The sequence below is a fragment of the Vombatus ursinus genome, unplaced genomic scaffold (assembly GCF_900497805.2).
Source record: "Vombatus ursinus unplaced genomic scaffold, bare-nosed wombat genome assembly UNPS02010461.1, whole genome shotgun sequence".
NCBI classification, from domain to species: Eukaryota; Metazoa; Chordata; class Mammalia; order Diprotodontia; family Vombatidae; genus Vombatus; species Vombatus ursinus.
In genome coordinates this window covers 5,519,487-5,537,823 of record NW_020950239.1, presented here as the reverse complement: position 1 = coordinate 5,537,823, position 18,337 = coordinate 5,519,487, and the positions used below count along the sequence as shown (strand labels likewise).

The 18,337-nt window shown below is 41.3% G+C and overlaps 1 protein-coding gene across 2 annotated transcripts in view; it reads right to left on the bottom strand.

Moving 5' to 3' along the window:
- SLC4A4 (solute carrier family 4 member 4) overlaps positions 1 to 18,337 on the bottom strand; it is a 392,678-nt gene that overhangs the window by 187,447 nt on the left and 186,894 nt on the right. The window contains exon 6 of one of the 2 annotated variants that reach the window (XM_027854521.1): positions 10,055 to 10,234. In XM_027854521.1, coding sequence (XP_027710322.1) covers positions 10,055 to 10,234 — 180 coding nt within the window. The remainder of the gene's footprint in view (positions 1 to 10,054; positions 10,235 to 18,337) is intronic. The other variant, XM_027854522.1, reaches the window with a different exon arrangement.

Sequence of the window (18,337 nt, the reverse complement as noted above, 5' to 3'; positions counted from 1 at the left end):
AGTAACCTAGTGAGCGCTGAACCCATCCTATCCCTCCCTTTGATCTCGAGCCTCCTTGATTGTTATCAAAGCTCCCCTATTAATGGGAATTTGCCACAGAGGCTGGCACCTACCAGCAAGAATGTCTGGCTCCACTGGCATGCATGAAAATGAGGGTGCCCACAGAGACCTTGCAACTACCTTTTCGAGGTGAAGATTGAAATGATCTGGAAAGGCACTTAACACAAACTTGGAGCCTCTTCCCTCCGATTAATTACTCTGGCAGGGCAGGGTTTGAATTTTGAATTATTAGACTTTGTTCTCCTCTAAAACAAACTCATTGAATTGGTGGCAAAACATTTCTTACTCACTTGTTTCCAAGTTTGGTTGTAAGTTTAAATTTTAAAGAGCATTTTCCCAAAGGGAAGACTAAAGTTACTATAATTACATTCAGATATTTAGATAATAGGCCTTCACAATTGCCTTCAGAAAAAAATACTTTCTTGGTACCTTTTTATGTTTGAAAGACTAGGTAGACAGTTTAGAGACCGTATATTTAGAGGTGTAATGAGCCTTAGAGATTATATGCTACAACCTCCCAAATTTTACATATGAGAAAATGAAGGCAGAGAGAAATTGAGCAACTTGTCCAAGTCAAATATCCAAGGGGTGGAGGTGGGATCTGAAGCCAGAACCTCTGACTCCGATACCATTGCTTTTTTCCCCTATACCAGACTCTCTCTCTCAATACATCTGCCAGGCGGTCCCTTAAAACCCTTTTGTAAAATCCCCGTTCCTTTCTTGTACTTAGTTATCGGCAAGAAAGGCTTAGTTTATTTTTTTTCATGACCGATGAGAGTAATTGAATTACACCTTTTGGTTCCAAAACAGATGTTAAAAATGGGTTTTTTTCTAGTGATTTATGTTACTTTCCTGAGTTAATCTGTTGAAATATTTGTTCAGTTGTGTCCAACTCTTTGTGATCCCATTTGGAGTTTTCTTGGCAAAGATACTGGAGTGGTTTGCCATTTCCTTCTCCAGCTCACTTTACACATGAGGAAACTGAGGCAATCAGGGTTAAGTGACTTGCCCAGGGTCACAAAGAAGCCAGATTTGAACTCACAAAGATGAATCTTCCTGACTCTAGGCCCAGTGCTCTATCCACTGCACCACCTAGCTGCTTTGCTCAAATATGCCTGCTCTACAAAGGGTGAATCTTTCCTCCAATCGGGGAAATGGATACTGAAGCAACTTGGTGGTATAGTAGATAGAAAGCACCAGACATGGAGTGAGGAAAACCTGAGTTCAATTCCTGCCTCATCTGCTTACTGGCTATAAGAACCCAAGCAACTTATTTAACCCCTTTGAGTCTCAGTTTCTTCATCAGTAAAACAAGGGGATTGTACCCAACGACTTTAAAGGTCCCTTCTAACTCTAAATCAATGATCTGCTTGCAGCCTTGGCTTTTTCTTCTTTAACCCTGTTTGCCTCAGTTTTCCCATCTGTAAAATGAGCTAGAGAAGAAAATGGCAGACCACTCCAGTATCTTTGCCAAGAAAACCCCAAATGTGGTCACAAAGAGTCAGACAGGACTGAAAAATGACTGAACAGCCAAAGTAAGGGTTAGAAAGTAAGAGTAAGAATGTGTTTTTTTCCTAAGATAAAAGCTGTAGAGATTTTCCACAGTTGTATTATTGTGAATATTTGAGCATCTATTCAATACTGTTAGGTACTAGGGGAAAATATTTTCTTTTCCAAAAATATGAATCAGAGTTTATAGAATGCAGCATAAGAAAAAATCCCTACTTACAAAATTATGAGACATTAAAGGAGACTGTCTAAAAATTGGGGGGGGGAGTGATCTTTCAAGATGGACACATCTCTGTCTGAGATGCTTTCGATACAGTTCTGTCCTGAAACAGAACAATGAATTCTGAGATCCCTTTACGTTCTATGATGATACAGAATAACAAATTTGATCTCTCTGAGGAATAACAAAGACTTTTTTTTTCTATTTGAAGAGTTCATTATCTCTGGAAGGGCACACGAGTTTCATATAGTAAGTTGAAAAAGATAATTCACCAATTGGCACCAGGCCATAGATTCTTGGACCAGATATCCTAACAGCAGAACAAATATTTCAGACAGAGCACTCTTAGCTCTAGTTAGATTAAAAACGCAGCTTTCATGAAACTAGGTTCACCAAGTTAAAAAAAAAAACACTTGATTTTTGTTACTTAATTCATTACTGTAAACAGATCTTTGACTGAGAGGGAAGGAGGTGTTCCTGTGCAATTATGGAAAGCTCTAATTTCACTGCATTTCTTCAAAAAGGGTGAAAAACACTCCATGCCATCTTCTGCGGTGCCTCCCATCCTCCCTTCTCTTCTTCCTTTTCTCTCTCCCCTTCCATCCTTTCCCATTCCTTTTCCACATGTATTTTCTTCTCTTCATAGACATGGCATCTCCTCATGCAAGACAGTCATACCATTAAGTATACAAAAATTAGGCTGAACAACTAGGTGGCACAGTGGACAGAGTGCCAGACCTGGAGTCAGGAAGACATTTTCCTGAGTTCAAATGTGGCCTCAGACACTTACTAGCTATGTGACCCTGGGCAAGTCATTTAACCCTGTTTGCCTCAGTTACCTCATCTGCAAAATGAGCTGGAGAAGGAAATGGCAAACCACTCTAGTATCTTTGCCAAGAAAACCCCAAATGGGGTCACAGAGTCAGACACGACTGCAAAATGACTGAACAATGAAAATCATAATGGCTTCCAGTATGGGAGCATCCTTTTGTGTTTCCCAATGTACTTTCATATGCCTTAATTTCATTTATTTCTTACAAATTGGATCTATGAGAGAACCAGGAATTTGTCTATCGTCATAAGAAGTTGGTAATGGAGTGAGAATCAGCCAGGCTGTAAAGAGAGCATCACATCTTGGAGAAAAGCTGGTGCCACCCACAGAAGGTCAAAAGCTCAGTAAAACATTACCTGTGCCACCTCTGTCTATTGGCCCTAACTGCTCAGCCCATTACAGAGAGGACGGCATATGTGCATTCACCTCAGAAGGGGAGAATTTCACCCAAGTCTCAGTAGAGTTGGCAGAATTTTGCAAGCCTCCACTTTGCACAGGGGAGTTCCAGAGAGTGCAGAATGGAGAAGAAGCTTTGGAAATGAAAAGACAGAGCCAGAGACCTTTGTTTTCAGCAGCCAAGCAGTCCCGCTGTGAAGCTCCCTACTAGGCCCCGAAGGTAGGCTGTGCTAGTTACCAGCTTCTCAGTGAAATGGGACGCAGAGTGATCCATCTTTAATTCAGTGGCAATGCCATTTTCCAGGATAGCTGGCTCTAACCTGAAATGCCTTAGAAAACTGATGAATTGCATGACAACAGAGAGTGAAGAAGAGAAGGGAGAGGGGACATTCACGAAGGATGAGCCAGAAAGCCCAAGAAGCCAAGTCGAAACCCTCTGATGAGAAGGGGACAATTAATCCATTTATGTTTGTTACTCCACATTGGGACCAGGGACAAATCACTCAGGCTCTCAGTGTCTCCAGCCACATCTCCAAGAGTGTAAATTTTGGGGGAGTCATCAGTGTGCATTGATAGAGGTCATTTCCACAATGGGAGTCCTCCATTCCCATACATCTAATCCCCACTCCATCCCCCACCCCCACCAAAACGCTACAGAAACAAAATGCAAAATAACCTCTTTCTTGATTGAACTTCTTTCTTCTGGATGTTTGGGTTTTTTTTTTTAATTTTTGCAAATACTGCATACAAACATGCAATAAAATAGGATCTAAGATGCAGAATCAAGAGGGGACCTAAAAAGTCACGTAATTCAACCTCTCTTTTTTTGTTGATGAGAACATTGAGTGTCTTGCCTGAGGAAACAGGTAGTCATTGGTAGAGCTCAGGTTCAAGGCCAGGGCTTGCGATTCCAAAACAAACATGTTTTCTGCTATTTCCCTACTCCTCTGCCCCTTTCCCCCACTCACAGATTGTAAAGTGAGAATGGGGATTACAAATATCTCACAGACCTGGAGATTATAAACGGAATTACATTTCTGTACCCAGTCTCACCAACTGCACCTCTGGGGCCCTAGACTCATAGACCAAGAGTTCTGAGGGACCTTCTGATCCACTCTCTCATCTTACACAGGAGGAATCTGAGACCCAGTTGCAGAGGTAATAAGCTGTAAAGGTGGGACTTGAACCCAGGTCCTTGGAGTCTGAATCCAGCATTCTTTTTTACTGTGCTATGAAAGAGAATCCAGAAGATCCACATGGAAGAAAGGGAGGAGGGTAGAAGGTGGGGTTAAGGGGAAAATGCGAGCTGGTTTGATGCAAAACTTCACATGACAGAGATTCACTTAGGTCACAGGAGTTGCAAGGTGAATGGGAAGAAGTGATTCTTTTCTTTTCTTTTCTGAAATCTCCATGGAAGACACTCTTAGAATTAGGCCCTGTCTCTTCTCTTTGGCCAGCCACCACGGGGAGAGACACGGACCAAAAGACCCAAATTTATAGAGCGTGAAACATCTCCATTTACTTTTTTTTTAAAAGCAGACCAGTTTATAATACAAAGTTTCCCTAGAATCAATACACTTCCTAATGGGGCTCTTCATTCAAATTCTTTATTAGTTTCCCTGATGAGAAGTAAACTAAACTCCCTTGTTTTTCAAACTACGGCCAAAGTATATTCCTAGGGCTAAAAGCTGATCCCTCACAATCCACTTGAATAGAATACAAAATAGGGCTGAGGCCAACATTTACCAGGCCAGAAGTGAGAAACCAGTAAGGCTTCAATCTGACTCCAAGGGAGTTAGGTTAGAAACCTCCTTCATTAATCTCTTTAAATAACATTAAAATTCTATCAATGCCTTGATTAAAAAAATAGGGGACAACATTTAACTGAGATTTAGTACCTGGCAGAAAAGTCCATGGAAATCCATTGATACAACAGATCAATAGTAATTTAATTTATTATACAATCCTGGAAGATGGCCCAGTTCTTACCTCAACACTACCTACTGGAACTTGTTACAAGGTTCTCTTTGTAAACCCTAGGTTATCGTGAAACCGGGCTTGTGTTAATGTTCCCAAAGGATGGTGTTAGTCTTTTCCTAGAAAAATCACTTTGAGTTTATGGGTGTGAAGGACAAAGAACTCTCTGAAATGTCAACATTTCGTGTTTTTGCTCAGTAGTATGAGTAGCAAAAATAATAATCATGACATTTGTACAATACTTTCTTAACAAGTACAGATGTTATAGCTTAATGTGTTATTAGCACTGATTTTTTTGTTGTTGTTGTTGATGTGAGGATTGAAAGCCAGCTGTCCCAAACTCATTATGTGTTTCCCTGAAGATGGGAGAAATCTTGTTCCCAAATGTAAGCCTGCAGAGGGTAAATTGTTTTAGAGCAAGAAACAGGGAAATTACATTCCTTCCACTCATAACAGCATTTCTAGATTAGAGTATTCCACATTTGAAAATCACTTTAAAACTATTTTGTTACTTAATAACTATGTCAAGAACCTCATTCCTGTGATGTCGAGGTAAATAGCATAAGCCTGAGAGCTCAACAGAGCAAAGAAAAAGGAAATTTGGTGGTGATCGCTTAGGAAACAAAGACCGGCATTTCAACTTTCATGTGCTGTGGAGGCCAGTGGAATTCACCGCTGGAGGAGCTCACAGAGCTAAACTTGCCTCCCGGACACTGAAAAGGAACTGAGGAACATGGAGCCAACAATAACATGTACAGGTAGAGCCTAATCAGATCCCGATCATCTGGAGTGCCCGGAAGGAACAGGCCTTCCCTCTGTGCTCTGCCCAGCATACACACATTTCACAACCAAAAAGGTGAATGACAAAGACATTTGAAACTTTCCTCTGAAGTATCAAGATCTGGAGAGAAGACAAGAGGCTGACATGCCTCCCTTTTACTAGCAGTATTTGGTGTCCAAATACTCCATGCTTGTGCTACAAACACAAGGACTTTGTGGCTAAACTCTGGTAGACTTTTTCAGAAGATGTGGTTCAGATTGGTGGCTGACCTCCTGGATCTCTCTGCCAAACCACTGCCCGTGAAGGCAGCATTATTGCTGTATTCTTAATTCTTTAGCCCTTCTCCCTGCTTTCAGCTCCTTGACCCCAAGAAAGCAGCCCCAAACCCTGGAATGTTGCTTTACATGAGAAGGAAGAAAGATGGAAATCTGCATTTATTAAGTGACTGGTACTGGGCTAAGTACTTTATAAATATTATCTCAGTTGGTCCTCACAACAACCCTGAGAGATAGGTGTTATTATTGTCCCCATTTTACAGTTGAGGAAACTGAGCCAGAGAGAGGCAAAGTGACTTGCCCAGATTCACACAGCTAGTAAGAAAGTGCCTGGGGCCAGATTTGATTTCAGGTCTTTCTGACTCCAGACCCAGTACTCTATCCACTGAACCACCTAGCTGCCTCTTCAAAGGGAATGTATAAGAAGTGATATTAAAAAGATGGGTCCAATCACATTAGTGCTTTTGATACCAATTTCATATCTTTTCTGTACAAAATATAACAGTGATGCAATTTATGACAGCGCACACATCAGCTGTTCTAACCACTAGATAACCCTACAGTTTCCAAAGGATTGTATGAGCTCCTCGAAAGTAGGGTTTGTCTTTTGTCCTCCGTTATATCCCCAGAGCTTAGCACCGTGTTTGGCTTACAAGGGGATCTTACTAAATACTTATGAATTGACTGATAAAAGTGAGCATTTCTTCAGATTCTACACCTAAAAACACAGTAAGAGACTAAGCTAATGATGGTAAGGCATACTCCAGGACCGTATCTCACTTTGTGCCTTCTCTTCCAGTCAACCATTGGGTGAGCTGCACAAGAACCAATTTTTTTTTTGGCAAGACAATGGGGTGAAGTCACTTGGCCAGGGTCACAAAGCTAGTAAGTGTCAAGTGTCTGAGGTCAAATTTGAACTCAGGTCTTCCTGAATCCAGGGCCAGTGCTCTATCCACTGCACCACACCAATTCTCTTAACAGAAAGCCAGGAGACCCAACTTCTCAGAAATGGAATGAATAGCTGGATAAGTTGGGATTTGGTTTTTATTTCAATTCATTAATCCAGCCTTTTCACAGCTTCATCTTTTATGTTATTTTGCCAATGTACCTGAACACCATGACATTGGCTTCTCATTCACTTGCCCATTTCTCTTATACTTAAGATGAGCCTCCTCTACCCCATCTCCTGCTCTGTCCAAGTTGCACTAGCTCAGGACACATCCACCATAGTGTTAGTTTTCTATAAATAATGGAATGGCATTTTTTTTCTTTCTCAGCTCTTATCCATTATGTAGAATATTTGAACAAGAGATGATACTACAAAAACATTATGATCAATGTATGCATGGCTTAAAAAAAAAAAAGGGCAAATTCCTTGTTTTAGTTTGGGGTTTTTTTTTTGTTTTTTTTTGCCTGTGGTGGGGGCATAAACAGGCTCTAATGCCTCCCTTATCTCTTTTCCAAATCTGAACTAAACAAAATTCTACCCTGATACCACCCACACAACTATATTTATAGCACTCTATGAAAGCAGACTCACTTTTAAAAGGAACACGGAATAATATTAAGTAATTTTCTTGGGGAGGGGGGAAGATCAATTGAAGACCTACTGACAAAAGTCATTTGAATGATAATGGCAAAGGTGTGGTTAGTGACAGTATGGCCAGCTAGGTGGCACAGTGGATAGAGTATCAGACCTGGGGTCAGCTGGACTCATTTTTGTGAGTTCAAATCCAGCCTCAGACGCTAACTGTGTGACCCTAGTCAAGTCACTTAACCCTGTTCACCTCAGTTTTGCCATCTGTAAAACGAACTGGAAAAGGAAATGGCAAACCACTCCAGTATCTCTGCTAAGAAACCCCCAAATGGGGTCACGAAGGAGTTGGTCATGACTGAACAACATGGTTAGTGAAAGGAAGTGATGTTAACAAATAATCTGTTTTATGATAGGATTATTTGACTGGTAGATTGGCGAAAAGATTGAGATGAAGAGTTTAGTTAAATTTGAGCAAGATGGATGATCGAACCTAAAGAGTGGTAATTCATAGTCTAATGTCAAATTGTAATGAGGTCTATAGGACATCTATAGAGCACTGGACATGAAGTCAAGAAGACCTGAGTTCAAATCCCACCTTGGAAACTTATCATCTGTGTGACCCTGGGCAAGTCACTTAGTCTCTGTCTACCTTGATTTTCTCATCTGTAAAATGGGGGTAATAATAGCACCTACCTCCCAGTGTTGTTGTGAGGATCAAATGAGATAATATTCGTAAAGATCATTGTGAATGCTGGCTATGAAAATACCAATCTGTTTTAACCCTAGGCCAGTGAACACTTGTGCTAGTAATGTGGCCAAAGGCACAGGTGGATTGCTTATCCCCTATATAGAGGACACAAATCAGTGATGGAGAACTGACACATTGAGTAACCCTGGGTATGAATCTAATATGATAAAACGTGAACAGGGACGATGTAAAATCTCATACTTGAGTCCAAAAATATCAGCTTGGCAACTTCTCCTGGCCAATGCCAACAGATACAAGAAGAGATCTGCAGATTTTTAATTGACTTTGAGTTCAAGATGAATCAACAAAGTAATAAAGCAATTGGGGAGGAGGAGTGATAAGATCACTGTCTGAAATAGTAAAGGCATGGTACAGGCGTCTCCAAAGTCTTAGTGCAGATGGCTTTAAACTGAACTAAGACTTTTGGGGCACCATATTTATATATATGTATGTATGTATGTATGTATGTATATGTATGTATGCCCACACACACATCTATGGCCCTAGTAAACAAGAGTACCACTTACTCTGCTCTGATCAGAATACATCGTTCAGTTTGGGGCACAGAATTTTAAGGAAAATACTGCTAAGCTGGAGAACACCCAGAGAAGGGCAATCAGGAGTGGAGAGGTCTTGACATCACTCTCTATAAGGAATGGGGCTGAAGGAACGAGGGACATTTAGTCTGGAGAAGAGAAGCATTTGGAGCAATATGATAGAGCTTTTGAGCATGCGGAGACCTAACATGTGGAATCTCGCTCTAGTTGGCCCCAAGGGACAGAATGAGAAACAAGGAGTAGAAAATGGCAAAGGGGCAGGTTTTGACCTGATACCAGGAGAAAAGTACACTGAAATGACATGGGCTGTGTTGGGAGGCAGCCATCCTCTCTCAGGATGGCTTCAAGCAAAGGCTCCAAAAGGACAACTTGGCAGGGATGCCTTGTCAACACGAGGCTGCTGTCCACGGAGAGGCCAGAGTAAATGGCCCCTTCGGTCCCTTCTAATCCTGTCATTCTATCATATCTTCTTTGTTTTCTAAGAATCATCAATCCAGTTTTTAGCACAAATATGTCCAAGAACTGACAATTTCAGCAAACCACCATAATAATAATAATTGGTATTTTCATAGCCAGCATTTTAAGGTTCACAATGATCTTTATGAATATTATCTCATTTGATCTTCACAACAACCCTGGGAGGTAGGTGCTATTATTACCCCCATTTTACAGATAAGAAAATCAAGGTAGACAGAGACTAAGTGACTTGCCCAGTGTCACACAGATGATAAGTTTCTAAGGTGGGATTTGAACTCAGGTCTTCTTGACTTCAGGTCCAGCGCTCTATAGAGTATATTTTAAGCACATTTCTGTTCATACTCTGCTGCCTCCAAATTGATCCAGTCATCTGAATTATTCACATGTTCCACCAGTGGGCTATTGCCACCAATCCTACCCTTCGAACCAAGAGAAACATAAGGCTGCCACAAGCAGTCACTGTGGTGCACGCAGTCTGCAGTACCCAGAGTTGAAATATTTCCCAAGTGGCTGCAAATTTGCCGGGTGGAGGGGCCAAGGGGCAAGGGGAAGCTTCCTTATGAGATGTCCATGAAAGAGAGAGAAAGGTACAGAGTCAAAGAAAGAGGAAGAAAAGACAGAAAGAGATGGAGCAGAAATGAATGAGAAAAGTTGTGAAAGGAAAAGCTACCGGCCCCTGCATTACCATTATCAGGGTTGGAAAACATCCTACTTGCACTGGAGACGGTCTTCCCAATGTCAGCCAGCGATCGGAGATTGGATTTCTTAGTTTGATGCCGATGCTTCCGCAGCAAAGTGTAGGTCACCTTATCCTTCAAGTCAGCTTTCAACAGGCCTGTCTCGATCTGATTATCAACAATCATCTCTGTTACAAGAAACAAAAATAAAATTTGTCAGAAGAATAAATTACATTTGTGCTATTGAATCTCAATTAGATCCTCATTCCATTAAGGCAGCCCTTTTACTCCTTCCTAATTGGATATCTATCCCAATCCCCACAGTGTCCATTACAAAACCTTCTCTTCTCTCTTCAAACCTCTGGTCTCCCCTGCATCTCAGCTAAGGAGCTTGTCTCACACTATACTGAGAAAATAGAGGCTCTCTGATACAAGCTCCCTCTTCTTGCCCTCTTAGCATATCATAACCCTGGACATCATCCCCTTTCTCTCCTCCTTTACTCCAGACTCTGATAATGAGGTGGCCCTTCTCTTTACTGAGACCAACCAGTCTCTTCTGCTACAGTGAGTGATTGCCCCCCTACTTATCCCCTTTCTCTCTCTCATCTTCAATTATCTCCCTTTCTACCAATTCCATTCTTCCTTTACTATACTCCATCATCCTTACTAGTTACCATCCTCTATCTCTCTTCCGTTTCTCAGCCAGATTTGTAGGAAAAGATGTTTATAACCATTGTCTCTAATTATCTTTTCACTGTCTTCTAAACCCTCTGCAAGCTGGCTTCTGGACTACTCATTCAACTGAAACTGCTCTCTCCAAAGTTACCAGTAATCTTTTAATTTCCAGATCTAATGATCTTTTCTCAGTCTTCATCCTTCTTTGCCTTCTCTATGGTATTTGTCTCTATTAACCACTTTCTCCTCCTGGACGCTCTCCTCTCCAGTTTGGGAAACTGTTCTCTCTCAGTTCTGTTCCTAACTATCTGACTATTCCTCAGTTCCTTTTGCTGAAACAATCAATTTATCAAGGAGCATTTATCAAGCACCAACTAGGTGCCATGTGCTATGCTAAGCATGGAAATACAAGGGGGAAAATGAAAAAGTCTTTGATTTAAGGAGCATATATCCTCTGAGGGCAGATAAGTCACACATATATTAAATATATACAAGATACAACAAAGCACATACAATGTAACCTTAGATAGGCAGGCGCTAGAAAAATTTATACCATTCCCCATAACTTTGGAGTTTAAACCAAGGCTCTGTTATGGTCCCCTCTCACTTGGTGATCTCATCAGCTTTCATGAGTTTAATTAACTTTTCTAGGCAGATGGTTCCCATATCTATATCCAGCCCTGGTTCCTCTCCTGAGCTCCAATCTTGAATCATGAACTAGCTATTAGATATTTCAAAACGAATGTCACAAAGACATCTCAACTGCACTATGTCCCAAACCACTAGTAATTCTTTTTCTCCTCCTTAATCGATTCTCTTCCCCTCTCCCTAGAGCAGCCATTCCAAATCTTCTCTTCTCTCCTGAAACCTGCCACACTACCCTGTCCCCTAACCTTCATAGCTAGATCTAACTTCGTCATTTACTATGAAAATGGAAGCTATTTGCCATGAACTCCCCCATTTCCCTTATCTCCCTCTCATAATCCTTTAAAATCACCTCCCAACCCCTCCTTTATCTCAGGCTTTGATGGATTTTCTCCTTGCCAAGGCTGACCCCTTGAATCTACCCTTTTCCATCTTCTCCAGCAGATTGCACCACCATCCCATTCTTTCTCTGATCTTCAATCTCTCCCTGTCTACTCAACCCTTCCCTGCTGCCAACAAACATTCCTTCATTTTTAAAAATCCCCGCAAGCTATTGTCTTATATCTCTCATTCTGTCCTCCTCCAAACTCCTGGAAGAAGCTGTCTAAACTCATTTCATTCATTTCCTCTCCTCTCATTCTTTTCTAAACCCTCTTCAGTCTGGCTTCCAACCTCACTTACTGAAAACAGTTCTCTCCAAAGTTTCCAATGATCCCTTCGTGGCTATGTCTTGTGGACTTTTTTCAGTCCTTATTATTCTTGCCCTGTTTTTAGAATTTGACACTCAATCACTCTCTCATCCTGAAAAATCCCTTCTCTCTAGGTTTTTATGACATTGCTTCTCCCCCGCCCCTCAAACCAACTTGTATCTATTGACATATTTTTCATATATATTGGTATGTGTCCGAGATGCTCCTTCAACAGAATCTTGGTTCCTTGAAGGCTAGTACTGTTTCACTCCTTTCTTGGTACCCTCAGTGCCTAGCATAGTGCTTGGCACACAGAGGACACTCGAGAATTATTTGCTAATTGATTCATTGATCAATTGATTTCCAAAGGTCACAGCTGTGTAACAGCTGGGATCCTACAGACCTGTAAGTGACAGAGCTGGGATTCCAATCCAAGGACTTGTCATGGTGCTATAAAGCAGACGTCTGTTCAAGTGGATATTGACCTGGATAACTCCAAGCTTACTTGCAACTCAGATTCTTTCTCAGAGTCTACAGATAACATTAATTTCTAAGCAGCAGAATTGGGCCATAGGATTGGGCCATATTTAGAGCTGGAAAGGACCTTAGGGGTCATCTCATCCAACTCCCTCCCCTCAATGTTACAGATGAGGAAGATGAAGTTAAATAACTTGTCAAAATTAAAACAAGTAGAAATTGGCAAAATCAGAATTTGAACCCAGGTCCCTCTGACTAGAAATTCAATGTTCTTTCCACTGTATCGGGTTGTCTGTCTATCTCTTCCTATTGTTGTCTGTCCATTCCTATCTCTTTTCCCTTCCCTGCCCTCTTTTGTTCCCTTCCCTCTTCTCTTGCTCCTCTCCTTTCCTTTCCTTTCCTTTCCTTTCCTTTCTTTCCTTCCTTTCCTTTCCTTCCTTTCCTTTCTTTCCTTTCCTTCCTTTCCTTTCCTTCCTTTCCTTTCCTTCCTTTCCTTTCTTTCCTTCCTTTCCTTTCCTTTCCTGTCCTTTCCTTTCTTTCCTTCCTTTCCCTTCCTTCTTTCATGCCCTTCCCTCTTCCCTTGCTCCTTCCCTTCCCTTCTTTTCCCCTCCATTCCCTCTTTCCTTCTCTTCCTTTCCCTTCCCTCTTCTCTCCTCTCCTTCCCCTTCTTCCTCTCTCTCCTTCTCCCTCCCTCTTCTTCCCTTCCATCCCTTTCCTTTCCTTTTCAAAACCAGATCTCTCTATCACCTCTAGGCTAGAAAGGCAGTGGCTACTTATATGCCTAAGCCCACTGTTGATTGGTACAAAAATTTTGACCTGTTCTGATTTCAACATGTGTTGGTTAACCCTTTTTACACAAGATGATGCACCCTGCTCCCCCTCAACTGCACTCTCAGGTGCTCCCTTAATTGTGTCAGATGCCAAATCAGTGTGGACACCCAATCAGCTTTATCCCTACCACAGCTCAGAACTTCCCTATTTAAAGTGATCTGCCAGCCTCAGCCTTTCCCATTAGCAGGAATTAAAGGCATGGCAGCTCATCAGGTCTTTACTTCCTATCTTTTTTAAACATACATTTGGGGAAACTCATGTGGTCTATGAGACCTTCACCTGAAAGAAAGCAGCACTGCATGAGATACACTCCCCCCACCCCAACCATCTTGCATCTGGTTAATATAAAAACCTAAGCACTCGTGGGAGTCCACTCTTATTTTCCTTTCAATGAGATATTACCTTATGAAAGGTGGGGATAGACTCAATTCAGATAAATATGGTATTTCTCATTACCCATATATTTAAACACCCCCCCAAAAAACCCTAGTAAAACCAGAATCTCAGCCAAAAACCTGTGCCTCAAGTCTTTGGGAAAGAGTAGTATATCTTCAAACTGACCTCAAATAAAAGGTTATCGAGACATTGGCTTCCAAAAAGCAAGGCAAAAGAATGACCACCAAGTTAATTTCCATCTCTTACTCTCAGGACGGCTAACCTTGATAATAGAAAATATCTATTCAGGGTGTATGGTTTCTAGAATACCTTCTGCACCACAAGCCAGGCCAGTGGGGAGTAGAAGGCAGTGAGCTCAGGGTGGGGAAGCTACTTGTCCACTGTCACATGTGAACTGCTTTCAGATTCTGCCTACAGAACGTGAAACAGTAGAGCTCTGGGGAATGATAATTAGGCATATTTTTTTTTAAACAATCTGTGAAAAGTAACACCAGCTGGCAAATATGTTGTACATTTTGCTTGCCGTGTCCCACAACTCCCCCCTTTTGTTTTTCTTTAAAACACCAAGAACTCAAGCATTTTATACTACTTTTAAAGCAAATATACAACCCACTCTTCATTCTTCTCTCCATCCCTGTCTTTTCTGCCTGCTGGGATGTCAGCGGTTATCAAAGGCAATTCCAAGCAAAGAAGTGGTGGGTGGAACATGGATGAGGAGTGAAATCAAGCTATTTATTTATGTTTGCCTTTATTGCTTATTATTTATCTAATCCATTTACATAAAACTTGAGGTACATTGTATTTGAGGCACAATAATGCAGGATTCTCCACAACATCCCTATGGGGTTGGTCAATATTATGACGCCTCCTCCCCAATTACTTGAATAATTCAGGATAAATCCTCTCTCAACAGATGAATTGCCTCCTACTCAACTTAGAAGATTATGGCTACTGGTGAGCTCCCTCATCCACCCTCCGCCACCACTCACATTCTCTAATACTATACTCATCCACACCTCCTGCAGAGCCAGGACACCAAGCAAGGTCTCCTGACTGACTCAATGTTCCTTCCATTACACTCACTTGTGTCCTGGCCCAAGGAAAGCCAGTATCATTGCAAACAATATGAAAAGATGGTTTATGTGAATCTATTTCTAGTCACCCCTGCCTGATATTAAGAGAAAAAAAACTCTCATTAGATCCTACCATCCCCAGTAACTATCTTCATATATCAATAATCTCCTTTCTTCAGTTAAAATAGTCGAAAAAGGAATCAGTGCCTCTGTTTCCTATCTTCTCACTCCCTTCAAAACTCTCTTCCATCCTTAGCATCCTTGACATTGCTTCCAACCTCAACAGTCAACTGAAAGGGCTCTCTCCCAAGTTACCAGTAGCCTCAATTGCCAAACCTGATCGTCTTTTCTCAGTTTTCATACATCTTGATCTCTCTGAAGCTTTTGAAACTGCTAAACACCTTCTCATCCTGGATACCGACTCTCTGCAACACTGCACTCTCTCTCTCTCTCTCTCTCTCTCTCTCTCTCTCTCTCTCTCTCTCCTTTCTAAAAGACCACTCCTTCTCAGTCTCCTTTGCTGGATCTTCATCCATGGCCCATCTTCTAGGCCATATTTTCTTTTCTCCCTAAGCTCTTTCACTCAGTGATCCTATCAGCTCCAATGGGTTTAATTTCATCTCTGTGAAGGTTCTCCTACATCTATCTAGCCCCAGTCTCTCCTAACCTCCAACTTGCATCAAGAATTTCCTACTGGGGCAGCTAGGTAGCTCAGTGGATAGAGCACTGGCCCTGGAGTCAGAAGGACCTGAATTCAAATCTGACTCAGACACTAACTACCTGTGTGACTCTGGGAAAGTCACTTAACCCTGATTACATCAAAAAATAGAGAATTTCCTGTTGCACACTTCCAACTCTATGCCTCATCAGTATCTCAAGCTTAACACCAAAACAGAACTCAGTGTCTTTTTCAAAAAAAAAAAAAATTCACCCCTCTTCTGAACTTTCTTACTATTGAGGTCTCCACCATCCTATTCGCTCATGTTTGCAATCTCTGCGCCAGCCTATATTGCTCACTCTCACTCACCCCACATACCCAATCAACTGTTGAATCTTATGATTTTTATATCAATGTCTCCTATGTACCTTTCCTTTCCTCCACTAACATGGCCATCTTGTTAGTTTAGATCCTCTTCTCTTGCTTTGGATTATTACAAAAGACTCTTAATTAGCCTCACTACCTCAAACCTTTACCTTCTTCAGTCCAAAGTGATTTCCCTAAAATACAAGTCTGATCATATCTCCTGTTACATACTCTCTTCCTCTTCCTCCTCCTCCTCCTCCTCCTTCTTCTTCTTCTTCTCTCTCTCTCTCTCCTCCCCCCCCCATTAACTCTTTGATCAAATATAAATTCCTCTGGCATTTCAATTAAATCCTCTGGCCCCTCACTGTCTTTCTAGTCTTAATAGATATCACCCCTCTCCATGCATTCCATAGTCCAGCCATACTAGCTTACTTGCTGTTCTTCACACACAACACCACATCTCCAATATCCAGGCTTTTACATTGATTGTCTCCCATGACCAGAATGCTCTCATTTCTCATCTCTTGTCTCAGACTATCGGACTTCCTTCAAGATTCAGCACAAACACCTCCCTCTGGTGGAAGCTTTTCTCACTCCCATCCCCCAGCTGCTACTGCCTAGCCCTCTAAGGTTAATTTCCATCTACTTTGTATGTATCTATATACCAATACATGTAAATGCTGTCTCCTTCATTAGAATGTAAGTTCCTCGAGGGCATGGACTGTCTATATCCCCAGCACTTATTACAATGTTTGCCACGTATTAGATGCTTAATAAATGCTTGGTGATTGATTGATTCCCGAAATTTGCTAAGATCACTCTTCTGAAGAACAGTTGAAATTCACTTTGTTCTTAGAAAAAAAAAACTCTATTATTGGTTTATGGTACTGGGGCAGGGGAAGCATAGAAAAAAAATAAATCTTAGCTTATCATAGGTTAGGGCCAACCATGGCAGGTGGCAAGCCCAGGCTTAGCTCCATACATACAACTGTGCTACCATGGGGTAGGGAGCAGTATAGGCCAATAGAATCTGGAAAGCAAGCACAGATTAAAATTACCTTCCCAGTGCTTGCACTAGACAGAGAATAGTACTATGCACTACACATTAGAACTCTGGATTCTTAGGTAGAATTATGAAGAGTGCTACTTGTGTTCCTTCTTCTTTCCCTCTGCCATCACAAGAGATTCTTGTTTAGGTATAGGTTCCATGACGGAAATATTGAGGTCCCTCTAGCTCTGAGATCCCATAGTTTTGTGTTTCTACATTAGGAAGTCAGTCTATCCAGATATATTACCCTAGGCAAATCTTCATGGCAGTTATCTACTAGCCCCCAGGTCATTTCCCCTCCTTTCTTAAAGAGGTCAATATTCTGATCAGTCTTCATTTCATACCTACACTTACACTAAGGCACTTCAACATAAGGTATATGGTCCCTGGCATCAAAGAGTCCATGAAACTGTGACTCCCATGACTGAGACATTGGCTCTCCTTTGGCCACACAGAGGGACAGTCAAACTATGGATCATACCATAAACCAATTTGTAAAATTAATTAGTAGTACTCTCTCATACTTGGAACCTCCACACTAGTCTCCGAAGCTACTAGATAGCTGTCCTTGTTAAGGCTAATCCCAAAACCTGTGCCCTCAATGACATCTCCTCCTGTCTTCTCGAAGACCTTGCTCCATCCATGGTTTACTCTACCTTTCATCTTCAATCCTCCTTCCCTCTATTGACACATATATTCAGGTTTGCCTTATTCTTAAAATAAAACAAAATTTTTTCCTTGACCCTGCTCCCTTTCAAGCTTTCCTCCCATCTCATCTCATTCTTCTCTTTCACAAGCAGACTTATAATTATAACTCCCCTCCCTTTCCCCCTCTGTGTTGATTAGTGGCTGCCTTAGTTGCCTACTACATCTAAGACTGGCTCCAGTCATGCTTTCCTTTACTTCCCCATCATATCAACACACACAATGCTGCACCTTGTCCACCTTCCATACTACTGACTTTCAAGTTCTAGAACCATAATCAAATTGATTCTATCACTGCTCCTGGAAAGGGAGTGTCCATCTGTTTCCCCATGACTCCACTCACCATCTCTGTAGCTTTCCAAACCAAAATATTCCTCCCTGGACACCTCTCTTACATATGTGCCTGTCTTCCTCTTTTGGAGTAAAAGGTTTTTGAGGGCAGGGGCTATCTTCACATTTATATTTGTAAGTCTCAGGGTTTAACAGAGTGTAAATATACTGTAAGTGCCTAATTAATGCTTTTTTAAGTCATTCATAATAATAATAATAGTCAACATTTATGTAGTACTTTGTGCCATATATATGTGTATAATATATATACATATGTGTGTATATATATGTGAATATATACATATAGATTATATATATATATAAAATCTTGTTTGATCCTTACAGTGACTCTATGAAGGTGTTATTATTATCCCCATTTTACAGATAGAGGAACTGAG